Below are 18,803 nucleotides of genomic sequence, written 5' to 3'. Positions count from 1 at the left end.
ATTCATCGGTCCTCAAGTTCAGAGTCTTTATTCTACCATCTTCATTCTATTAGTAAGCCTATCCAGTGTTTTCTTTTTCACTTCAGATATTATGTATTTTACTTTTAGAATTTTGACTTATTTTCAGGCCTTACCTGCTAAATTTCTACATTTTTTCACTGATTTTTGTACAGTTTCTACTATCTCCTGAGATTCCTCAGCTATTCATTCCTTATGACCACACATTTTGCTTTAAATCCTTGAAAGCATTTATAATAAGTGATACTAAGAGCTTCATTGTATCCTGGCCTATTCCAATATCTGGGCCATCTTGGTGTCTGTGACCACTGATGGCTTTTGTTCTTAATTATTCACCACATTTTCCTACTCTTTTTCAGGTCTAGTAATTTAAAAAATGTTTATTTTTTTAATGTTTATTTTTGAGAGACAGAGTGCAAGCGGGGAAAGAACAGAGAGAGAGGGAGACACAGAATCTGAAGCAGGCTCCAGGCTATGAGCTGTCAGCACAAAGCCCGACGTGGAGCTCGAACTCACCAATGGTGGGATCATGACCTGAGCCGAAGTCAGATGCTCAACCGACTGAGCCACCAAGGTACCCCTAAAGACATATTTTAAATCTAATTTTGTTAGATTGCTTTTTTTTTTTTTTTTCTATCAATTGTTAACTTTTGCCGTGGCAGACAGTTATTTACTAGAAACTCTGTTTCCTTCTGTCAAGGGTTGGTTTCAGACTTTGTTAGATAAGCTAAAGAGTAGCCTTTCCAAGTAGGCTATCCTTTTAACTTATGGCTTCTTCAGTATCTTATCTGAACAGTAGAGGTGTTAATGAGGTCTCAAGCTAAGTGGGTCCTTAATCAGACATTTCCAGGATCTAGTGACCTCTTGACTTGCCATTCCATTCTCTATTCTATGAATGCTGCTCTCTGTTAGGTCTCATAGAGTTTCATCTTGCATATGTGCGGGCTTCAGCCAAGCGCTTGGGACTCCTATGTGAAGCGACCTCTTCAGTACCCTCCCCCACACGTTTTAACTATGTCAGCAGCCCTGTGCTCAATTCCGTGCCTCCCCAGAGAGACTCTGCTTGGATTATATCTCCTTTATAAATGTTAGAAAATTGTACCAAAATACAGAGTTGGCTAGAGACTGGGAGCCTCACTTCATGTGTCTATCTTTCCTTAGGGATCATACTACCTACTGCCCAGTATTTGACAAGTTGCCACATATGTTTTCTTTAGCTGTATAGTTGTTTATGGAAGGAGATGTGTTTAGAACTGTTCATTCTATCCTAACCAGAAATGCAAGCCTAAATAGGTTTTTAAATTTTGAGTTATGAAATACATATTTCTTATATAAAGAAAAAAAGGGGGAAATAAGAATACAGTCACCAATGTACCATACCCAGATCCAAGGTCAAAATTTTCCATATTTGTCTCAGATATATGGCCTTTTCTCAAAGTATTGAATCTTCACAGATATAGTTGAAGCACACTCTTTTGGCTATCTTTGAATACATAATATACCACACTATAGCTTATTAGCTTTAACCAAGAACATTCATTTTTTTAATATCCTTTTTTTTAATGTTTATTTTGAGGGAGAGAGGCAGAGAATGAGTGGGGGATGGGCAGAGACAGAGAGAGCTGAGCTGTCAGCACAGAGCCCGACGCAGGGCTCAAACTCCTGAACTGTGAGATCATGACCTGAGCCGAAGTCAGATACTTAACTGACTGAGCCACCCAGCTGCCCCACGTTTGTTTAATATTCTAAAAACTGGGCAAGATCAGTGAGGACGTGGTCCACATGCCTTTAACTCAAATGTCTCAACTGGGTTTTGGAGAAGATGCTTGGCTATCATCTTGGTGTTGGCTGTCAGTTGGGAGCTCCACTTGAGATGTTGGCTGAGAGTCTCTGTTCCCTTTCACATAGTAACTAGTGAGCTTCTCACAACATGGAGATATTAAGACAGTCAGATTTCTTACAAGTCTGCTGGCCTCTTTCAGAGAATAAAAGCAGAAGTTGCCTAGTCTATTTAGTGCCAGGGCTTACAAGTCTCAGAATGTTACTTCTGTTGCATTTTACTGATCAATGTCATGACAAGTCCAGCCCAGATTCAATAGGAGGAGAATTAGACTCCACACTATGATGGTGGATTACAATGTCATTTTGCAGGAAGGTGTATGCGGTAGGAAAGGATGTTGTGGTCAGTCTTGCAGATATAACATATAGCACATTTTCCTGACATCCCCTAGTTCTTTCCCTCAGGGGTAGTCACTGTAATTGATATGTATTCTTCTCATTCGTATTTTTATACTGTTTGTACAGCTCTCTGAAGCACTGAATGCCTTTCATACATCAAGCATTCTCCACATAGAGCCAAGCAAAATATTGAGGAATTTTCACAAATGTGTTATAGGCCAGGGATTCCCTAGATTTCTTTACCTAAGAATCTACTAAGGCCATCACATTGTCGACAGCTTGAGCTGGACATATTTTTTTTTTTTTCCTTCTCCCAATTAGAATTTATGGTCCTGCCCCTCTGGTTACAGGTATCATAGGAAAAATCACATGTAGAAAAAGTTTCCTAAATTTTGGGTCTCCTACAGAAAAACTGACAGTATGGGTCATCCTATTAAGGTAGATTCCAGTTCTTTCCAGGTTGCAGCTCTCCTTTTAATTAAGACTTTTTTCCATACGTAATCTTTGTTGTTGTTGTTAACCTTTGGTTAAAAAAAAAAATACCCAGTCAAAAAAAGTTATATTAGTGATTACTTTGTTAACCTTAAAAATAAAATAGCCAGTTATTTTATCAGCAAAATGGGTTTACTCAGGAATGCAGAGAATTACAACTTAGGACACGCAAGCTATGGTAAAACCATAGGCAAATCCCACATACAAAAGAGGGACGTTGTTTTATGGAGAAGCAAGAAATTGGGAGGGGTTGTTTTAAATGAAAGCCTATTGCAGAAAAGCAAAAGAGTTTAGGGTTATGATGGTTTCTCATTGGCTGAGTTCCAAGGGTAGTTAATTTCTTGTGGGAAATGCAATGCACAGCTTTCTCTGTCAGGCCTGTAACCGATGATTCTTTCTTGTTTACTATGATTCTGTTGGGGTCTGTAATTGACAATTCTTCCTATAATTGACATTTGAATGATGGGGCTCCCCTTTTTGTGTTCCCCCTTCTGACCTTCCCACTGCATTTTAGTGAGGTTTCTCTTTATTAATTTTCACAATTTGTAAATGCATTTACACAACTGTACTTGTGTTCATTAAAAAACTAGAAATATACTTTATGAGAGAGTTATAGTTTATGCAGTTTGTACTTAATTGATGATGTATATGAATTTGTACTTCAGTATACTAAGCCCAGAGGTTAGGTACCTTTTACCACAGCCCATACTACTGAATTTTGCTTTCTTGCTGTTGGCTCATGCTTCTCCTTATGCTACGCATTCATCAGTACTTGGGCCAATATGCTTAATATCCCTGCATGTGAAAACTGTCAACATCCTACCCTAGTCCCTGCCAAGTCTTCTGGGTGAGATTCTGTTGCCCTGGCTCCATATAGACTCACTGTCATCATTGTTGCTTGCCTGCACTCTCATGGAAGTCATGGAAACATCTCCTAAATGACAGTCCATAATTGTTTTTTTTTCTTTTTTTTCCATCTTAGAAATATATTTATCTTTAATAAATAAATGACCTTTAAAAAATAAGCTTCAGGACCTGATAGTATAAGCTAAAGCTTCCTCTTGGCAAAGCGAGATTAGTCCTGGTTGTTTCTCTGACAAATTTTTAATTATGTCTACAATGTATTAAGGTCTAGGTTTTTTCTTAAAGTTCATTTCTGAAAAACACATTTTTTTTCTTAAAAATTTTACTTTTTAAAAGATATTGCTTGATCAGCATAGTCATGATCTGCATTAATAATTCTTTACCAATTGCTTTATCCAAAAATTTATTCAATACACATTTTATGAGCAGACACTGTGTGCTCATAAACACTGTTCTATGTACGAAGGATATAGTAATGATTTATATAGACAAAGTTCCAATTCTCTTGGTAGATTGGACTGACAAAATAAACAAACATTTAAACATATAATATCTGCAGAAATTACTGACTTGGAGAGAGAAAAAGAAAAGAGTGGGCAACATATGGAATGGCAGGGATTAGATGACTATTTTAGATAAAGTCAGGGAAGTCTCTCTGAGAAAATGGCACTTGAGCAGATACCTGAATAAAAATGGAGGAGCACATCATGCAGTTATTTGTCAGGGGGTGGGGCAAGGGTAGGGGGCTTTCCAGGAAAAGAGATCAGTTAAGTGAAAAGGCCCGTGGGAGATAATGAAATAAGCAAAAAACAAAAACAAAAAGAACAACAAAACAAAAAAACAACCCCCAAAACAAAACAGAACAAAAACATTTCAAGAAGGAAGGTACAATCATATCTATTAAACAGTAACAACTGGTTTATTGTGAAGGGCTGAAAACTGAATTCAGGATTTGGCAACATGAATGTCATTGTTAATGTGATAAAAAAAATTTGTTTTTTTTTTTGGAGTGACGGGCCTAAAAAGTATGGTTGGAATGGGTTCAAGAAAGTATGCGAAGCAGCAAGAGGAGATCATTGGAGTAGATAAGTATTTCAAAGAGGTTTGTTGTGAACAGGTAAGGGAAAACAGTATATAATAGATGGAATTTTAGGTCAAAGTGTATGGGGTTGTTTTGATAATGTCCATCTTTTGATAAATTCCATCTTTTAAAAAAATTGTTATTTATTTTGAGAGAGAGAGAGTGTGTGTGAGCGAGGGAGGGGCAGAGAGAGAGAGAGAGAGAGAGAGAGAGAGAATCCCAAATAGGCTCTGCACGGTCAGCACAGAGCCGGACATGGGGCTTGAACCCAGGAACTATGAGATCACGACCTGAGCCGAAATCAAGAGTTGGACATATAACTGAGCCACCCAGGCACCCTTCCTCTAGCCTTCCTTTAACTTAGGATTCTTATTGACAATACAATTTGATAACTATATTCATTATTTTTTTTAACAAATATCTATCGAGTGCCTCTTATGTTCCAGGCACTATTCTAGGCATTAGGGAAAGTAGTGAATAAAACAGGTGAAAAATCCCTGCTCTTGTAAAGTTCACCAACTAGTACCACTTGAGGTTGTCTTTTGAATGTTTTAGTTTTCTGACACAACCAAACTCTCCAGTCCAATCCACCTGTTCTGTTATTCCCAAGTCAATGCTCTTCACATAGAAAATGTATCATATAACTCTCCATTTACAACAATCTAATCAATTTGTGGTTTGATACTATCTTATAAGTAAATCCTTATTTCTCCTTGCGGCATTTGAGTTGCAATTCAGCCCTGAGTTGCTTGTTTGAGATATTCTTAAAATCAGGGATTTGTACCTCCTCTGGGAAGCCTATCTTTTGGTTCTTTTTACTGCAAATTTGACATTTCAGAACATTAAAATACATCAACTAGCTACACAAACTCACTATACATTCATTTCATTTTAAATAGTTAAAAGATATTTAGACATTTCAGTCCTGTGTTGGAAGGTGCTGATCCTGTAACCCTGAGCTCTAACTGCTCAGGTTGGGGGTAGATACAGAATAAGGGTGGAGCTGGGGAAGGATAGCCTAACTCTTGGGGGATTTGCAAGGTCATCCGGTCCAGCACCTAAAAGGGGTTTCTGGTCCATTTCTTTGTTGAAAAATCAGGCAGCTGATTTCCTAAACAATAGGCATGACTTTGTATATATGTATATGTTTTTCTCTATGGCAGAAATATGGATGTTTTCAAGGAAAACAAAGCAGTGACCCCTTTGGCATATCTTACCATATTATATGGAGTTTAGGCAGAAAGCAGAAGCCCCACTCAAAATGGTTTAACTGAAAAGAATATAATGAAGGGACTATGACAGAGTTGTGGGTATGGTTAAGAGGACTACTAATATGGGAAGCCTTTACAACCCTAGGCAGTTGAAGAAAATGGTATTATTAGAGACCCATGAGACCTGGAGCCATGGAAAAGAGGCTTGGAGACAGGCATTGTAGACAGAAGGCCAGGGTATGGTCAAAACTTTGGCCTAGTACAAGGGGAGGGGTGTGTAATTCATACGCTGGTATTTTTCTCTTCCCTTCTTTTGATCTTCTGCCAGTGCTTCTCCCATTGGTCCAACTCAACAGGAAGCACAAGGCAAGGAGGTCCTGGTAAGGTATTCAAAAATGTCAGCTCCCAGGGCAGAGCATATCAAAGAAGTAGAGACAATGGATTTGGAGAGGGAAACCAAAAATATCTACTATAAATATTTTCTATGACCACAAGAATTAAAAAAAGTCAGTAGGTGGCAGGAAACTTAAAAATCACCATAAAAGTAACTTTCTAATATCATCTCCTTCCTATTCAAAATTTAACTTACTAAGTGTTCTTTCTGCCTAGTACCCCGATCAGCAAACGTTTTCTGGAAAGGGTCCAATAATAGTAAATATTTTAGACTTTGAGACTTAAGGGGCAAAATTTAAAGTATTACATTGTATTTATGTAACCACTTAAAATATAATCATTTACGGATCTAAAATGCAGTCATTAAAATCCAGTGGGCTGGATTTCGCTTGTAAGCCATAGTTTCCCACCCTCTGACCTAAAAAGTCTCCTAAATTTTTGCTAGCCTAAATCTGCCTATTTTTTAAATGTCGATTCCAAATAAAACCTCCATATGGCCTGTAATACTGGGACTCTTTGAGTTATGAATGACAGGAAGTCAATTTTTACAAGCTGAAGAGAGTAAAATTACTAGCTTAAATTTGAGAGGATGCTGGAGGTAGATCCCAGAATCCAGGAACTGCCTGAACCCCAGCTACTCCAGGGACCTGGTTTGCTATTGTAGTTATCAGAACAAGCCCTTTTTATCTCTCTTTTATCTTTGCTCAGTCTACAGTTTGGTTTCATTGTTTATTAGTGAGGGCAAGTCTTCCCCATAGGAAACGGAAAGTACCTGTCCCTCTTCAGGCAATAATCCCAGGCAACTTTCTTGACCTGTATTGGTCACACACCCATCCTTAGAAGAACGTGTGTGGGTGGGTGGGGTGGGAAGGGTGGTGGTGGTAGAGAGGTTCTATGATTGCACAAGCTCAGGAGAGGAGCCCACTGCGGAGGAGGGTTTCCCAAAGGGAGGGAGAATTCTGTTGCCAGGAGATACAGATTTCTATTTTTGGGAGATAAAAATGCCACAATTATAGTACAATATGTGACATGCCATAAGAGAGATAATGTTTGAAACACACTTCATCACCCCCAGTACCTAACATCACATTTGGTAGACATTCATGCGTTTTTGATGAATGGATGACTCAGTTCCCCCAGCTGGTTGTGAACGCCCTCGTCTCTAAACTGGCCTAGATATCAGCTGTTGTCTAGTTCTGTAGGTTGTATTAGAGGTTTTCCGTCTCCGTATGTTATTTTTCCTCTAATCCGGAGGCAAAGCATGACTGAGACAGAGCCAGGCAACAGGAAATCTCAGCCCAGGAACCAGAGCACAGAATGCTGTATATGCCGGTGACAATACCGATTACGTTCTGGATGACCCATGTGGCCTTTTTGTTGAGGCCTTCAGAAGGACACAAAGGCCCCACCGACAGACGCGACCCTCCGTGGGGAGGGAGGCAGGGCCCCGGGGGCGGGGGCACAGCGGGGGCCCCAGCCTCGGGGGCGTCACAAGGCACAAAGGAGACAGCAGGGAGGCGGCCGCGGGCTCCTATCTTCGCTCGCCAGCCACTAGCAGTTGCGGTTACAGACCTGCCGCTCCCCCTCCCCCACCCCCTCCCCACCCAGGCCCGCCGGCCTTTCTGTCTCCTCTCTCCCTCCGTACTGGACGGCCCGGGTCCATTTCCGGGCTCCGGATATTTGGTATTGATCGGGGCCGGGGGCGCGGGAGCAGGTGGCTGCGGCGGGGCAACTGGGCCGCCAGCCTGGGGCGCCGGGACCGGTCTCCCGCCGCCTTTGTCGCCAGCCCTTTCGAGGCGGCCGCTCCTCCCCCAGGTCGGCGCGCGCTGCCGGCCGGACTTTGCGCCGCGTCGGGCGCTGCTGCTGCGCGCGGGGCCGCGCTCGGGGCCGGCTGCGGCGGCGGCGGCGGGGAAGCGGGCGGGGAAGCGGGCGGCGAGGGGCGGCCGGGACCCCGGCCCAACATGGCTGAAGTTGGCATCGACCAGTCCAAGCTGCCGGGAGTCAAGGAAGGTAGGGGCCGGGGTGCGAGTCGCGTGGGGCCCCTCCCCTCTCCCAGCCCCGCTCTCTCCGGGCGGGGACGTCGTCCTTTCGGTCCCCGCGGCCCTCGTCCCTCCTCCCACCGCGGTGCCCTGGCCCTGGTGTCCTGGTCGGGGACAGAATTGAGTTGAGGCTCTACTGTGGTACCTTGGGCAAGTCCTTACGTTCTGAGCCCTCTTTCTCCTCTGAGAGACGGGGGGAAAGAGGATAGCACCACCCTCAGCAAGTGGTTGTGCAAATTGGTGAACGCTCAAGAGCTGGGTAAATCTGACTTATTTGTGTCCTTAAAAATCAAGGCCCAGCCTAGCTGGCGTGAAGGCTAGGAAGTGGGGAGGGGTTGACATTCAGTTCCTTGTGGAGCCTTTGTTTTGTAACTTGAGTCTTTCCCTCCTTCTCTCTCTCCACTTTTCCTAGTCCAGCGTCTGGCTGGCTGACTTTCCCACCTCCCTCAAGGTTTGAAAGTTTAGTCTTGGCACTGCCCTGCGCAGGCGGACGGATCGGATCGGAAGGTCCTATAAGCATTTTCTTACAAAAAGCAGGGGACGAGGAGGAATAGGGGACCAACTGGTGACCTTGATTTTTAAAGGCTCTTTATACTGATGCCCTGAAAAATTATGGCTGATTAGTACTGGACTGGTTTGGTTAGCAGTAGGTAGCCCTTTGACTTCCCTTCCCTGCTCTTGATCGGCTGATCCAAGATCTAGCATTTTTTTGTTGAAATTTTGGGTGCTGGATCACCTTAACCTTTAGTTATCTTTGGCTATTCTTTGGCCCTAGGAAGCGTGGAAATCCCAGAGTGTTCTCCGAGCTTGCAAAGGTTATCTTTGTTGTGAATGTCATCTTATCTGAGCATTGTGACTTGTGGTGTCTTGGGAATGTGGAATTGAAAATAAGAATTTTTGTTTTCTTGGAACTGCATGTTTCATTGACAACTTGATTTGACTCTGATGGTCTTGTGATTGCCCAGGCCCACCAAGTAAGCTTGACTGCTTTCTTTCCCGGAGAGTTCCAAACACAGAGAGAGTCGCTGGTTTTATAAAGAATTTTTAATGAGGCCTAGCCTGTCCTATTGTTCCTGAAGGGTATTAGAGTTTAGGCTGGAGATTTTTCAACCTTTCAGTTTCCTGCAAAGCTTTGGTAAAGATTTAGGCATTCACATGTAAATGTAATTTTCACTGCACTGTCCCGACTGGTGCCTGAGTGATAGGAAAGGCAGAGCTATGCTTTGAAAGTCCTAGTCTCTGAGATTGTCTGGTTGTCTTTAGTCTTTTGAGTATGAGTTTTGTGGGTGTGTATGTGTATATATGTCTGTGTGTTGGATGTTTCTAAAGAAAAAGTGACCCTGTGTAGTGTATAGTGCTTGCTTGGGGTGGGTGATGAGTAGAGTGAGCATTGGAGTTCAAACACAACTCCATGTAAAGTGTTAATCCTACCGTGCTGTGATTTTACCCAGCCCCTTGTATATGTTGATGACCTGGGACAAACTTGAAACTCACTTTCTGTATATGCATTTGTATGACTCTTAGGTCTTCTGGTTTCTAACCAAGACATGAATGATTTATTTTAATACATTCTTTCTCAGGGGGTTCAACAAACACTTTCCATCTAAAAATGCAAGAGGTTTCCATTCGTACCCCCTGGAATTTTAACACATTTGAATTGACTTTCATTTTGCATAGTGTGGTGTTTGGCAATCCAGTTTACATTTCATGGGAAAGTGGTAAAGAAATTTGGTGCGGCTCTTTGATTAAGTTAGAATTAAATATTGATTGATTTTGAAGGTGGTTAGAAATTGTTGAGAAGATCATTGTCTTTGTAAGCATCTGACTTTTCTGGTTCCAAGATTCTCAAAGGAAATGATGTATTAGGCTAGGAGCGTCCTAAATAGTGCTGTACTTTTTGCTCTGGGAAGTATTCAAATATAATAAAGTATATCTTTCTCTAATGTAACTCTTCATTATGGCCTAATAACTCCTTAACAATGTCTTTGAACCCTAATTTAAAGAGAATAAAGCTGGTGCCCATGTTTTGGTAAAACATACACATTGAGATTGTTCTTAGTACTGAAACTTCCAACTCAGTTTGAAAACTAAATTTAGGTAAATTGTTTAATACTCTGGCATAGGTTTTTAACCTTTGTTTTTAAAAACCTGTCTCTTCCACTTCTCATTCTAAATTCTGGTAGGTTTATATGCAATTACAATTTGGGTCATGGAGTTGATTTCCAATGTTGTGGGTGCCTGTTGCTTCCCACTGCCTTTTCTTTTGGAGGGGTTGGGGAACCCTGTGACCTTTGTCCTGAACATCTCAACAGAGGTCATGGGTAACAGCTGACATCAAGGAATATTTTAATATTAAAATTTTTTCTTTTCTAGGTTAAAATCCAATGCTTGCTAAAGATATCCATCATTGGACAGACCTTTAAAAAAATTAAAAAAATAAAAAAACAAGACTACAGCAGTGTTTTTACCTTGGGAATCTCTTAAAATAGGGACAAAGGGACACATTTGAGTTCATATATAGGGGAAAAGAATTAAGTCTAGCTAAATGTCAACACCCATTGTTTCTGGCTTAAAAGCATATTTGTAACATATGTACACTTTTTGTAATGGAAATACTGTTGCCAGTGTTTAGGAATAGTCCTTTATTTCTTCTGAAATATTTGAACTTCTACCCAACTATATTTGGAAATAATTCCCAGCCATTATTTTTTAAATCAGATGTGTAACTCAAATCCATCATGCAATTTGTGGATATTAGACATAGGTTTAGTCAGGTTCCAACAGTATTCTGTAAGTCTCTTAGTTTAGATCACAGCTGGGAGTTTGTTTTTCTGAAAAGGAAAGTTGTTCATCAGTTGACAGACTTTTGATTTTTTGGTCAATTTTAGCTTCTTTGCTGAATTTTCTTTCTGAAACAACAGTCCAGACCCCTCACTTTCTTTTTTCTCTCTCCAGTTAGTTTCCCATACCACTACTTAATTGGAATTGCTCATTTACCATCATAATCTTGTCCTTTCTCCTATCTAACAAACTTTTGACACATAAAGTGTTGGTTTAAGAGCTAATATTCAAAACCATTTCTAGTCCCTTTTAAACTTTTACCAACTCCTTTGTAATTTTATAGCCTTTAGAGTTTTCCCATTTTTAGCCATTTAGCACTATACACCAACTTCCTATCAATTCCCAGTGCCAACCTTCTTTTTTCTTCTCTTACAGCAGTAAGAAATGTATTATGTGTTATGTGTTTGTACTAGTCTTCAGATGGAAATGGAAAGTTGTACCATCTCCAAAGTTGGTTAACTGTGTGTGCGTGCACATCTGAAATCAGTGCACCTAGCGAATTACTCCTTGAAGTAAGGTAGCTGCCTGTTCTGAGAGAAAAATCTTCTTTTGTGAAAGATAAAATTTAATACATTTTCAGAAATATGTCTGGAAAGCACTGATTCATTTTAGGTCCAGGACATCCAGGTGGCATAATGAGGTGAATTAGATAAATGGCACAAATCCAGAGTTTTAAGGGGAAAAACACAAAATTAGGTCTGGTGCAATAAGTTAGCCAAATTTTCTCCGGGATCTAAAGCATATCACATGCACACTAGGCAATAACGTGAAGGCAGTGTCTGTGAGATGTACAGCATATGGCTTCAGGGCAAACTGATTTTCTCTTTTCTTCAAAATGCTACAGCACATTTTTTTGTTACTGTTTTTTTAATGAGACAATGGCTGGATCTCCTTGAGTTGGGAGGTTTGTGTGGTATTTATCTTTTTTTCCCCTTTTTTGGTTTCCGGTCTTTGGCATAGCCAGCAAATATGCAGCACGTATTTGCATATGTGAGTGAATGAGTGCATGTATTATTAAATGCTCCCTGTTGGTTCAGGAGTCATATCTCTGGCATAGTAATTCTTTCATATTCCTTCCCATAGTATAAGCACTGAAAGGGCAGGGATCATGCCTTTTAACAACGAGGATCACAGATTACAATGCCAGAATTAAATTTATAAAAATTTTTAATCTTTTTTCATTTTATTTTTTAACATTTATTCATTTTTGAGAGACAGAGCGTGAGTGGGGGAGGGGCAGAGAGAGAGGGACATACACAATCCAAAGCAGGCTCCAGGCTCTGAGCAAGCGGTCAGCACAGAGCTCGAACCCACAGACCATGAGATCATGACCTGGGCCGAAGTCAGATGCTCAACTGACTGAGCCACCCAGGTGCTCCTCTTTTTTAAGTTTATTTATTTTGAGAGAGAGAGAGAGAGCGCGAGCACGCGCGCGCGCTTGCGCACACACACACACACACACACACACACACACACACACACACACACACGGGGTAGGGGCAGAGAGAGGGGGAGACTGAGAATCCCCAGCAGGCTGTTTGCTGTCAGCACAGAGCCCAGTGAGGGGCTTGAACTCACCAATTACGAGACCGTGACCTAAGGTGAAATCAGGAGTTGAACACTTAATCTACTGAGCCACCCAGGTACCCCTAATCTTTATTTTTGTAATGTTTATTTTTTCATAGGTGCATCTTAAAAATAGAATTCATCCCCCAAAGATATGTATAACCTAAAAAGAAAAAAAAAAAAAGAAAAAAGGAATTCTGTGCTCTTCTATCCTTGGAGATAATCATTATTAAGAATAAAATTTCAGTGAAAACACCTCTTACAAATGCTCTTTTGTTTGATTTTTATTTGAGTAATAGTTTTAATTTTTTCCTTAAGTGCAAAGCAACATTTCACAATTTGTAAGCTGGAAAGAATCTTTGACACATATTTAAAAAAAATGTTTATCTACTATGTACTACCTATTGTGCAAGGGTAGTTTCACAATAAAACATGCCCTGTAGTGATGCACGTCGTCTTCACTGTGGTGAACAAGCAGTTGTGTAGAGTTTACGGTGTTGTTGTTGTAAAGAACCCTCTAAATGCATATTGCACCCAAAATGCCTCTCACATAAAGGGAAAAAAAGAATCTTCCAGTTAGTTGCTGTATGCAAAAATGCAATCCTTTCTTAAATGAATGATTTTTTTAAAATGGATATAGCTGTCATTTGTAAAATAAAGAGTTTTTTCATAAGCAGTTTTTAAGCACTAACTTTTTTTTTTTAAAGTATCGGTTCTTAAAGGACAGCTTCTTCCGTGTGTGACACTGTAAAGTTAATTGATATTTAATCAAAGGATCTCAGAGTAGAAAGCATTAAAAACCACTGATCTAAGCCAGCCTTCTCATTTTCCAGATGAAAATCTGAGGGCCAGGACAGGGAAGTGAATTGTACCAAAGTGCTGAGGTTAGGTAGGAATTGGCACACTGGGGACTAGAATTTGAAACATTTAAAACTGAATATTTTCTCCTTTCCCACCCTCTCCTTCCTCTCCCATTTTCCCCCTGACTTTCTCTTTGTTTTCCCCTCCCCATTGGCATCTTTTCTTTTATTCTGTAGATACATAAGATTATTTTCTAATGTGTTCCTTAACACTATCTTATATTTAAAACAGAATGAAAACAATGACAAAAATTTCAGAGATGTTTTGAAATTATTTTAGGGATAATGTTTGATATGAATGTTAATGAGTTAACATAGGCTTTATTTTTTTAATTAAAACTTTTTTTTGGTTTTATTTTTTATTTGTTAAATGAATTACTGAGGGAACTGTAGGAGGTCACAGTCCTGCCTCAATATTCTATCAAAAAATTGCATGTCTTCTCTGCTATCATCAGCCCAACAGGGCTATAACATTGAGAGGCTTGGACACTTTAAACTTATTAGGGAAATAAACTCAAAGAAAGCCATAGGCCACGTTGTTTCCACAGTCCTTGTCAGGGGTTCAGGAGTTTTTATTGAGATAAATGAATTTTCCTCTGTGACAAAAAGCTATGTGATATTCTGTTCATAAAGAAAGCATTTATAGATACCACAAAACCTTATTAACCTCTGTTTGAAATCCCAGTTTTCTAAGTACAGGAGCATATTTCTAAAATGAACCACTGTGACCTTTGGGGGGAAAAACAAACCTGTCACAGCTGTATTTGCAGTTTCAGAAGTAGCTAGTGGACGGTCAATTGAATTAATATTTTTAACTGATGACCGAGTTAAAGGTGTCCTGTGCTTCAAAATGTAAAATTAGGATACCCTAGATCTTGCATAAGACCTACAAAGGATAATTGGTTTTTATATTCAGGAGGACCTTGAGGGATTAGTTACACCATTTATTCCCAGATGTTTGAATTTAGAAACCAGTGCATAAGGGTTCCCAGATATTATGTTTAGAAGACATGACGGATGGGTGCCTGGGTGGCTCAGTCGGTTAAGTGTCTGACTCTTGATTTCTGCTCAGGTCATGAGCTCACGGTTTGTGAGTTTGAGCCCCTCATCAGGCTCTGCACTAACGGTGTGGAGCCTGCTTGGAATTCTCTCTCCCTCTCTGTCCCTCCCCTGCTTGCACTCTGTCTCTCTCAAAATAAATAAGTAAACTTAAGAATAAAAAGAAAAAGGACAAATGCACACACACAAAAACAACCATTTATTTTCCTATCATTTCATTTACAAAAAACCCCCACATACATTCATGTATGTATGTATACGTATGGTAGTTGGTAACCATACACTGATATAAAAACAGTGAAAAGTTTCTTATAAACCACAACTAGGTGTAATCTGCTATTTATATATGAGTATTTTTTTCTTTTTAGTCAAATTCATTGAGGTATAATTTATATACAGTAAAAATTCATCCTTAATTTACAGTTCTGAGTTTTGACAAATATGGTCTTATAATTATTGGAACAATTAAGATCAGAACAGTTACATAACCCCCAAACTTCTCTACCCTTTTACCTGTCTCCCACTAGCCGTTGATTTATTTTCTGCCACTATAGTTTTGCCTTTTCAAAAATATTGTATAATTTAGATCATACAGTAAGTAGTCTTTTGAGTTTGGCTTCTTTCACTTGGCATAATATATCTGATACCGTATTGTATGTATTAGTAATTCTGTTTCTTTTTATTGCTGAGTTCCAGTGTTTGGCTGTACCACCGCATGCTTATCCATTGACTTGTTGAACGTTTGAGTTGTTAACCACTTTTGGTGGTTATAAATAAAGACACCATAAATATTTGCATATAGGATTTCTTTGGGAAAGCACCTATGATGGGATTGCTGGGTCATATGGTGAGTGTATGTTTAGTTTTATAAGAAACTGCCAAACTATTCTTCGAAGTGGCTGTACCATTTTGCATTCCCACCAGCAGTGAATGTGAGCCCCAGTAACTCTGCACCTTTCCCCACAGTTTGTACTGTCAGGGTCTTTTTTTTTTTTTTTTTTTTTCTAACTTTTAACTATTTTAATAACTGTATAATACCACATGTGGTTTTTAGTTTGCATTTCTCTAATGACTAATAATGTTAAATCTCTTTAGTCTTATTTGCTATTCTTACATGTTTGTTGAAGTATGTGTTCTAAGCTTTTGCCCCTTTAGAAAAAATCAGACTGTTGTCTTGTAATTGAATTTTGAGAATTCTTTATATATTGTAGCTTCATGTCTTAATGTCAGATATTTTGTAAATGTCGATGGTTTTTAAACATTGGTGCAACATAAGATGTTCATGTTGGGAGTTTTACCATAAACACATTCCTGGTCCTCCTAGATATCAACTGAGTTTCTTGGAGACAGTTCCAGGAATCTGTAGTTCTTATACCCAGATTATATTATACTCTTGGATTTACATAATGGACATTTGTAATATACTGAGAATTCTCTGGCCACCCTACTGAAGAAATCCTCCCTGCTCCAACCTCTCACATTTTTGTATTGGCAGCACATTTCTCTGACAGTGTTCAAGAATGAGCATCATCTTTTCCCTCTCTAGTAATTGAAATTTGTTCCTCTAAGGTAGGGATCTGCACACTGTGGCCCGTGGGCCAATCCAGCCTACCCACCGCTTGATTTCATACAATAGGTAAGCTGAGAATAGGTTTTATATTTTTTAACGATTGAAAAAAAAAGAGGAAGAAAGATTGGTGAAATATGAAAATGATATGAAGTTCATACTTCAGTTCCTATAGGTAAAGTTTTGTTGGAACAAAGTCGTATTCATTGTTTACATATTGTCTGTGGCTGCTTTCACACTTTAAAGGTGAGATGAGTAATCGTGGCAGAGACCGTATTACAGCAAAGCTTAAAATTTTTACTGTCAGGTACTGTATAGGAAAAAATAGTGGTTTCTTTTGAACCGTTTTTGATGAAAATTTAAAAAACTTCCTTATTTAACCTTTTCTTGATACTTCAGTTATCACCATGAGCATCAATTATAACTTTATTATGTTGGTGCTGTTGGGGACTGTGGCTGATGGAACTCTTAGGATAGTGTATTTTATGTTTGTAGTGACTTTTAAAAACTTATCCTGATTTTTTCTTTATTCTTTTAGGAAGAAAAAATTTACACTCCATATATACTTCTGGGTATTTCAAAATTGATTGTATAGATAGAAGCCTTATGTAAAATAAGAGTATGTCGTATGCCGGCTCTGAAGGAGGATCTGTGAGCTTTCATGAGTAGAGGACATGAGTAAACAGATTGAACTTTTTAAAAAAGTTGGCTTATGATTTTTAGCTTTTTACTTATACTGGCTTTCTTCAAAATGTGTTAACTGACATTTGCATGAAGGAAGTGTTACTTTGTCTTCTTAGAAACTTGTATCAGAAGTACCTAGGTTGATTTACCACTAAGCTTTGAAGGCTTAATGTGTGATGAACATTTCTAGTCTTGATACTGCTTCTCAGTTACCAAATACTAGGGGAGTCTCCACTGGACTTTTTTGGCTTTCATTTTTCTAATGAGTCATAAAGGCTGAGTCACTTTCCATTAACTTTACTCCAGGACTTTTAACTGTATGTAGTAAAAGTGTGAGTGGTTTATAAGGGTGTCTGTCTTTCCCTCCTCACTGCCTCCCCATCAATGACTTTTTTTTTTTTTTTTTAAACTGGGCTATATAGAGAAGTCCATGATTTACTTTATTACATTTGCCAGCATTTGAGTAGCACCTTTACATCAAATGCTTTAAAATGTTAGTTGTTTTTCTTTACGTCTTTACAATATAGAATGCTCGGATTGGCAAATACTGTCAAAAAGTCCTTATTGTCTAGATGGGAGACCTGAAGTAGATAAAGAGAAGAAAGAGACTTGATTAAGGTCTTTGTCCCCCCCCCCCCCCCCATCTGCACTTGTTGAATTTGCTCTAACATTTGGGCCAACAGCCATTTGAAAAGAACTGTTCATTCTCGGTGTTTGTATTTACAGATCACTTTCTGGCTTTGCCTACAAAAGTTCCATTTTCCTATCTTTGATTGCTGGATTCTAACTTGACATGATCGCTTCTGTTGTTTTCTCAGGTTTCCATGGTCCCACGTTATTATTTCAGATTGGGCTTTAGTGTACCAGCAGAGCATTTCTTCTTTTCTAAAATTTTTATAGTTACCCGATTAAAGCCTCACAGAGCTTATCTTCCAAGGTCATTTTAGCTATGTGTATGTTGGAGGGGAGAAACTAGAGGTTTAGAAAATGGTTAGGGAGCTACGGATAGATGCCAGTTTACCATGCTTTTACTGTGGACACCCCTGAAGTTCCGGAACATGGTTTCAGTGGTTTCTCGAGCTCCCCAAACTAGGATAATTACTAGACTTAAAGACAGGATAGCCAAATAATTTGTAGGCCTAACCCAGATACTTTGTGATTAAAAAGTGCAATTCTGTTAATTTTACAGAATAGATATATACTGGTGATCACATAACTAAAGGAGACATTGCTGAAATGCCCTGAGCAGTTGGATGTGATTACTGAGTGAGGTCCTTGTCACAAGACCTCTTCTGAGTGTGTGAAGTTTTCATTGGCACTTAAAACCTGAAGGGTACCTGTCTGTCGTAGACTGTCTTACTCTTAATTTGTTTTCTGTTTTCTAATTGATTACTAAGTAAAACATGAAATCAGCTCTATAGATTATAGAATAGAAATCATGAGGGTGTCATTTAGCTGTTCATATTTGGGTTTATTGAAATTTTATTTTTATTTAGTTAGTTTTCTTTCTGTTCCCTGTTTATGGGTTCTGTCTGTATATTCCTCCCAAAATGTGGAACAGATATTGGAAAGATTTGTGCCAATTCAGAGGAGGTAAGAAATACAGACATTTGATTCCTTTTTACTTGGCAATATGTAATATACTTATCATTTTCTTCTTTCTTTTAAATGGAGTGGGCAAGGTGACATTTTTACTCTATATACTTCTGCTATGCATCTTTTTAGTTGTTGAGCTCCTCCTAGAATTATTTTGTAGCATTTGATCTAGTTTACTGATACATTAAATAATTCATCCCAATTGAAATCAGACTTGTAGTATACAATTTAATTTAATCTTAATCGGACTGTCTTCTTTCTAAAGGAAAATACCTTGAACCTAGACTTGTAAGACCTGGTTTCACATCTCCTGTTTACCACCCATTAGGTGTAAGGACTCAGAGATAACATTGT

At 39.2% G+C, this 18,803-nt stretch overlaps 1 protein-coding gene across 2 annotated transcripts in view; it reads left to right on the top strand.

Moving 5' to 3' along the window:
• The first annotated feature begins 7,502 nt into the window (after nt 1–7,502).
• The window catches only part of CCDC50 (coiled-coil domain containing 50), a 66,779-nt gene continuing 55,478 nt past the window's right edge, over nt 7,503–18,803 (top strand). For both annotated transcript variants that reach the window (XM_045502590.1, XM_045502589.1), the window contains exon 1: nt 7,503–8,247. In XM_045502590.1, coding sequence (XP_045358546.1) covers nt 8,199–8,247 — 49 coding nt within the window. In that variant the 5' untranslated portion in view covers nt 7,503–8,198. The remainder of the gene's footprint in view (nt 8,248–18,803) is intronic.

This window comes from Leopardus geoffroyi, chromosome C2 (assembly GCF_018350155.1).
Source record: "Leopardus geoffroyi isolate Oge1 chromosome C2, O.geoffroyi_Oge1_pat1.0, whole genome shotgun sequence".
In the NCBI taxonomy this organism is placed as follows: Eukaryota; Metazoa; Chordata; class Mammalia; order Carnivora; family Felidae; genus Leopardus; species Leopardus geoffroyi.
Note: the sequence above shows the minus strand (reverse complement) of the source record. Positions and strands in the feature narration are given on the sequence as shown.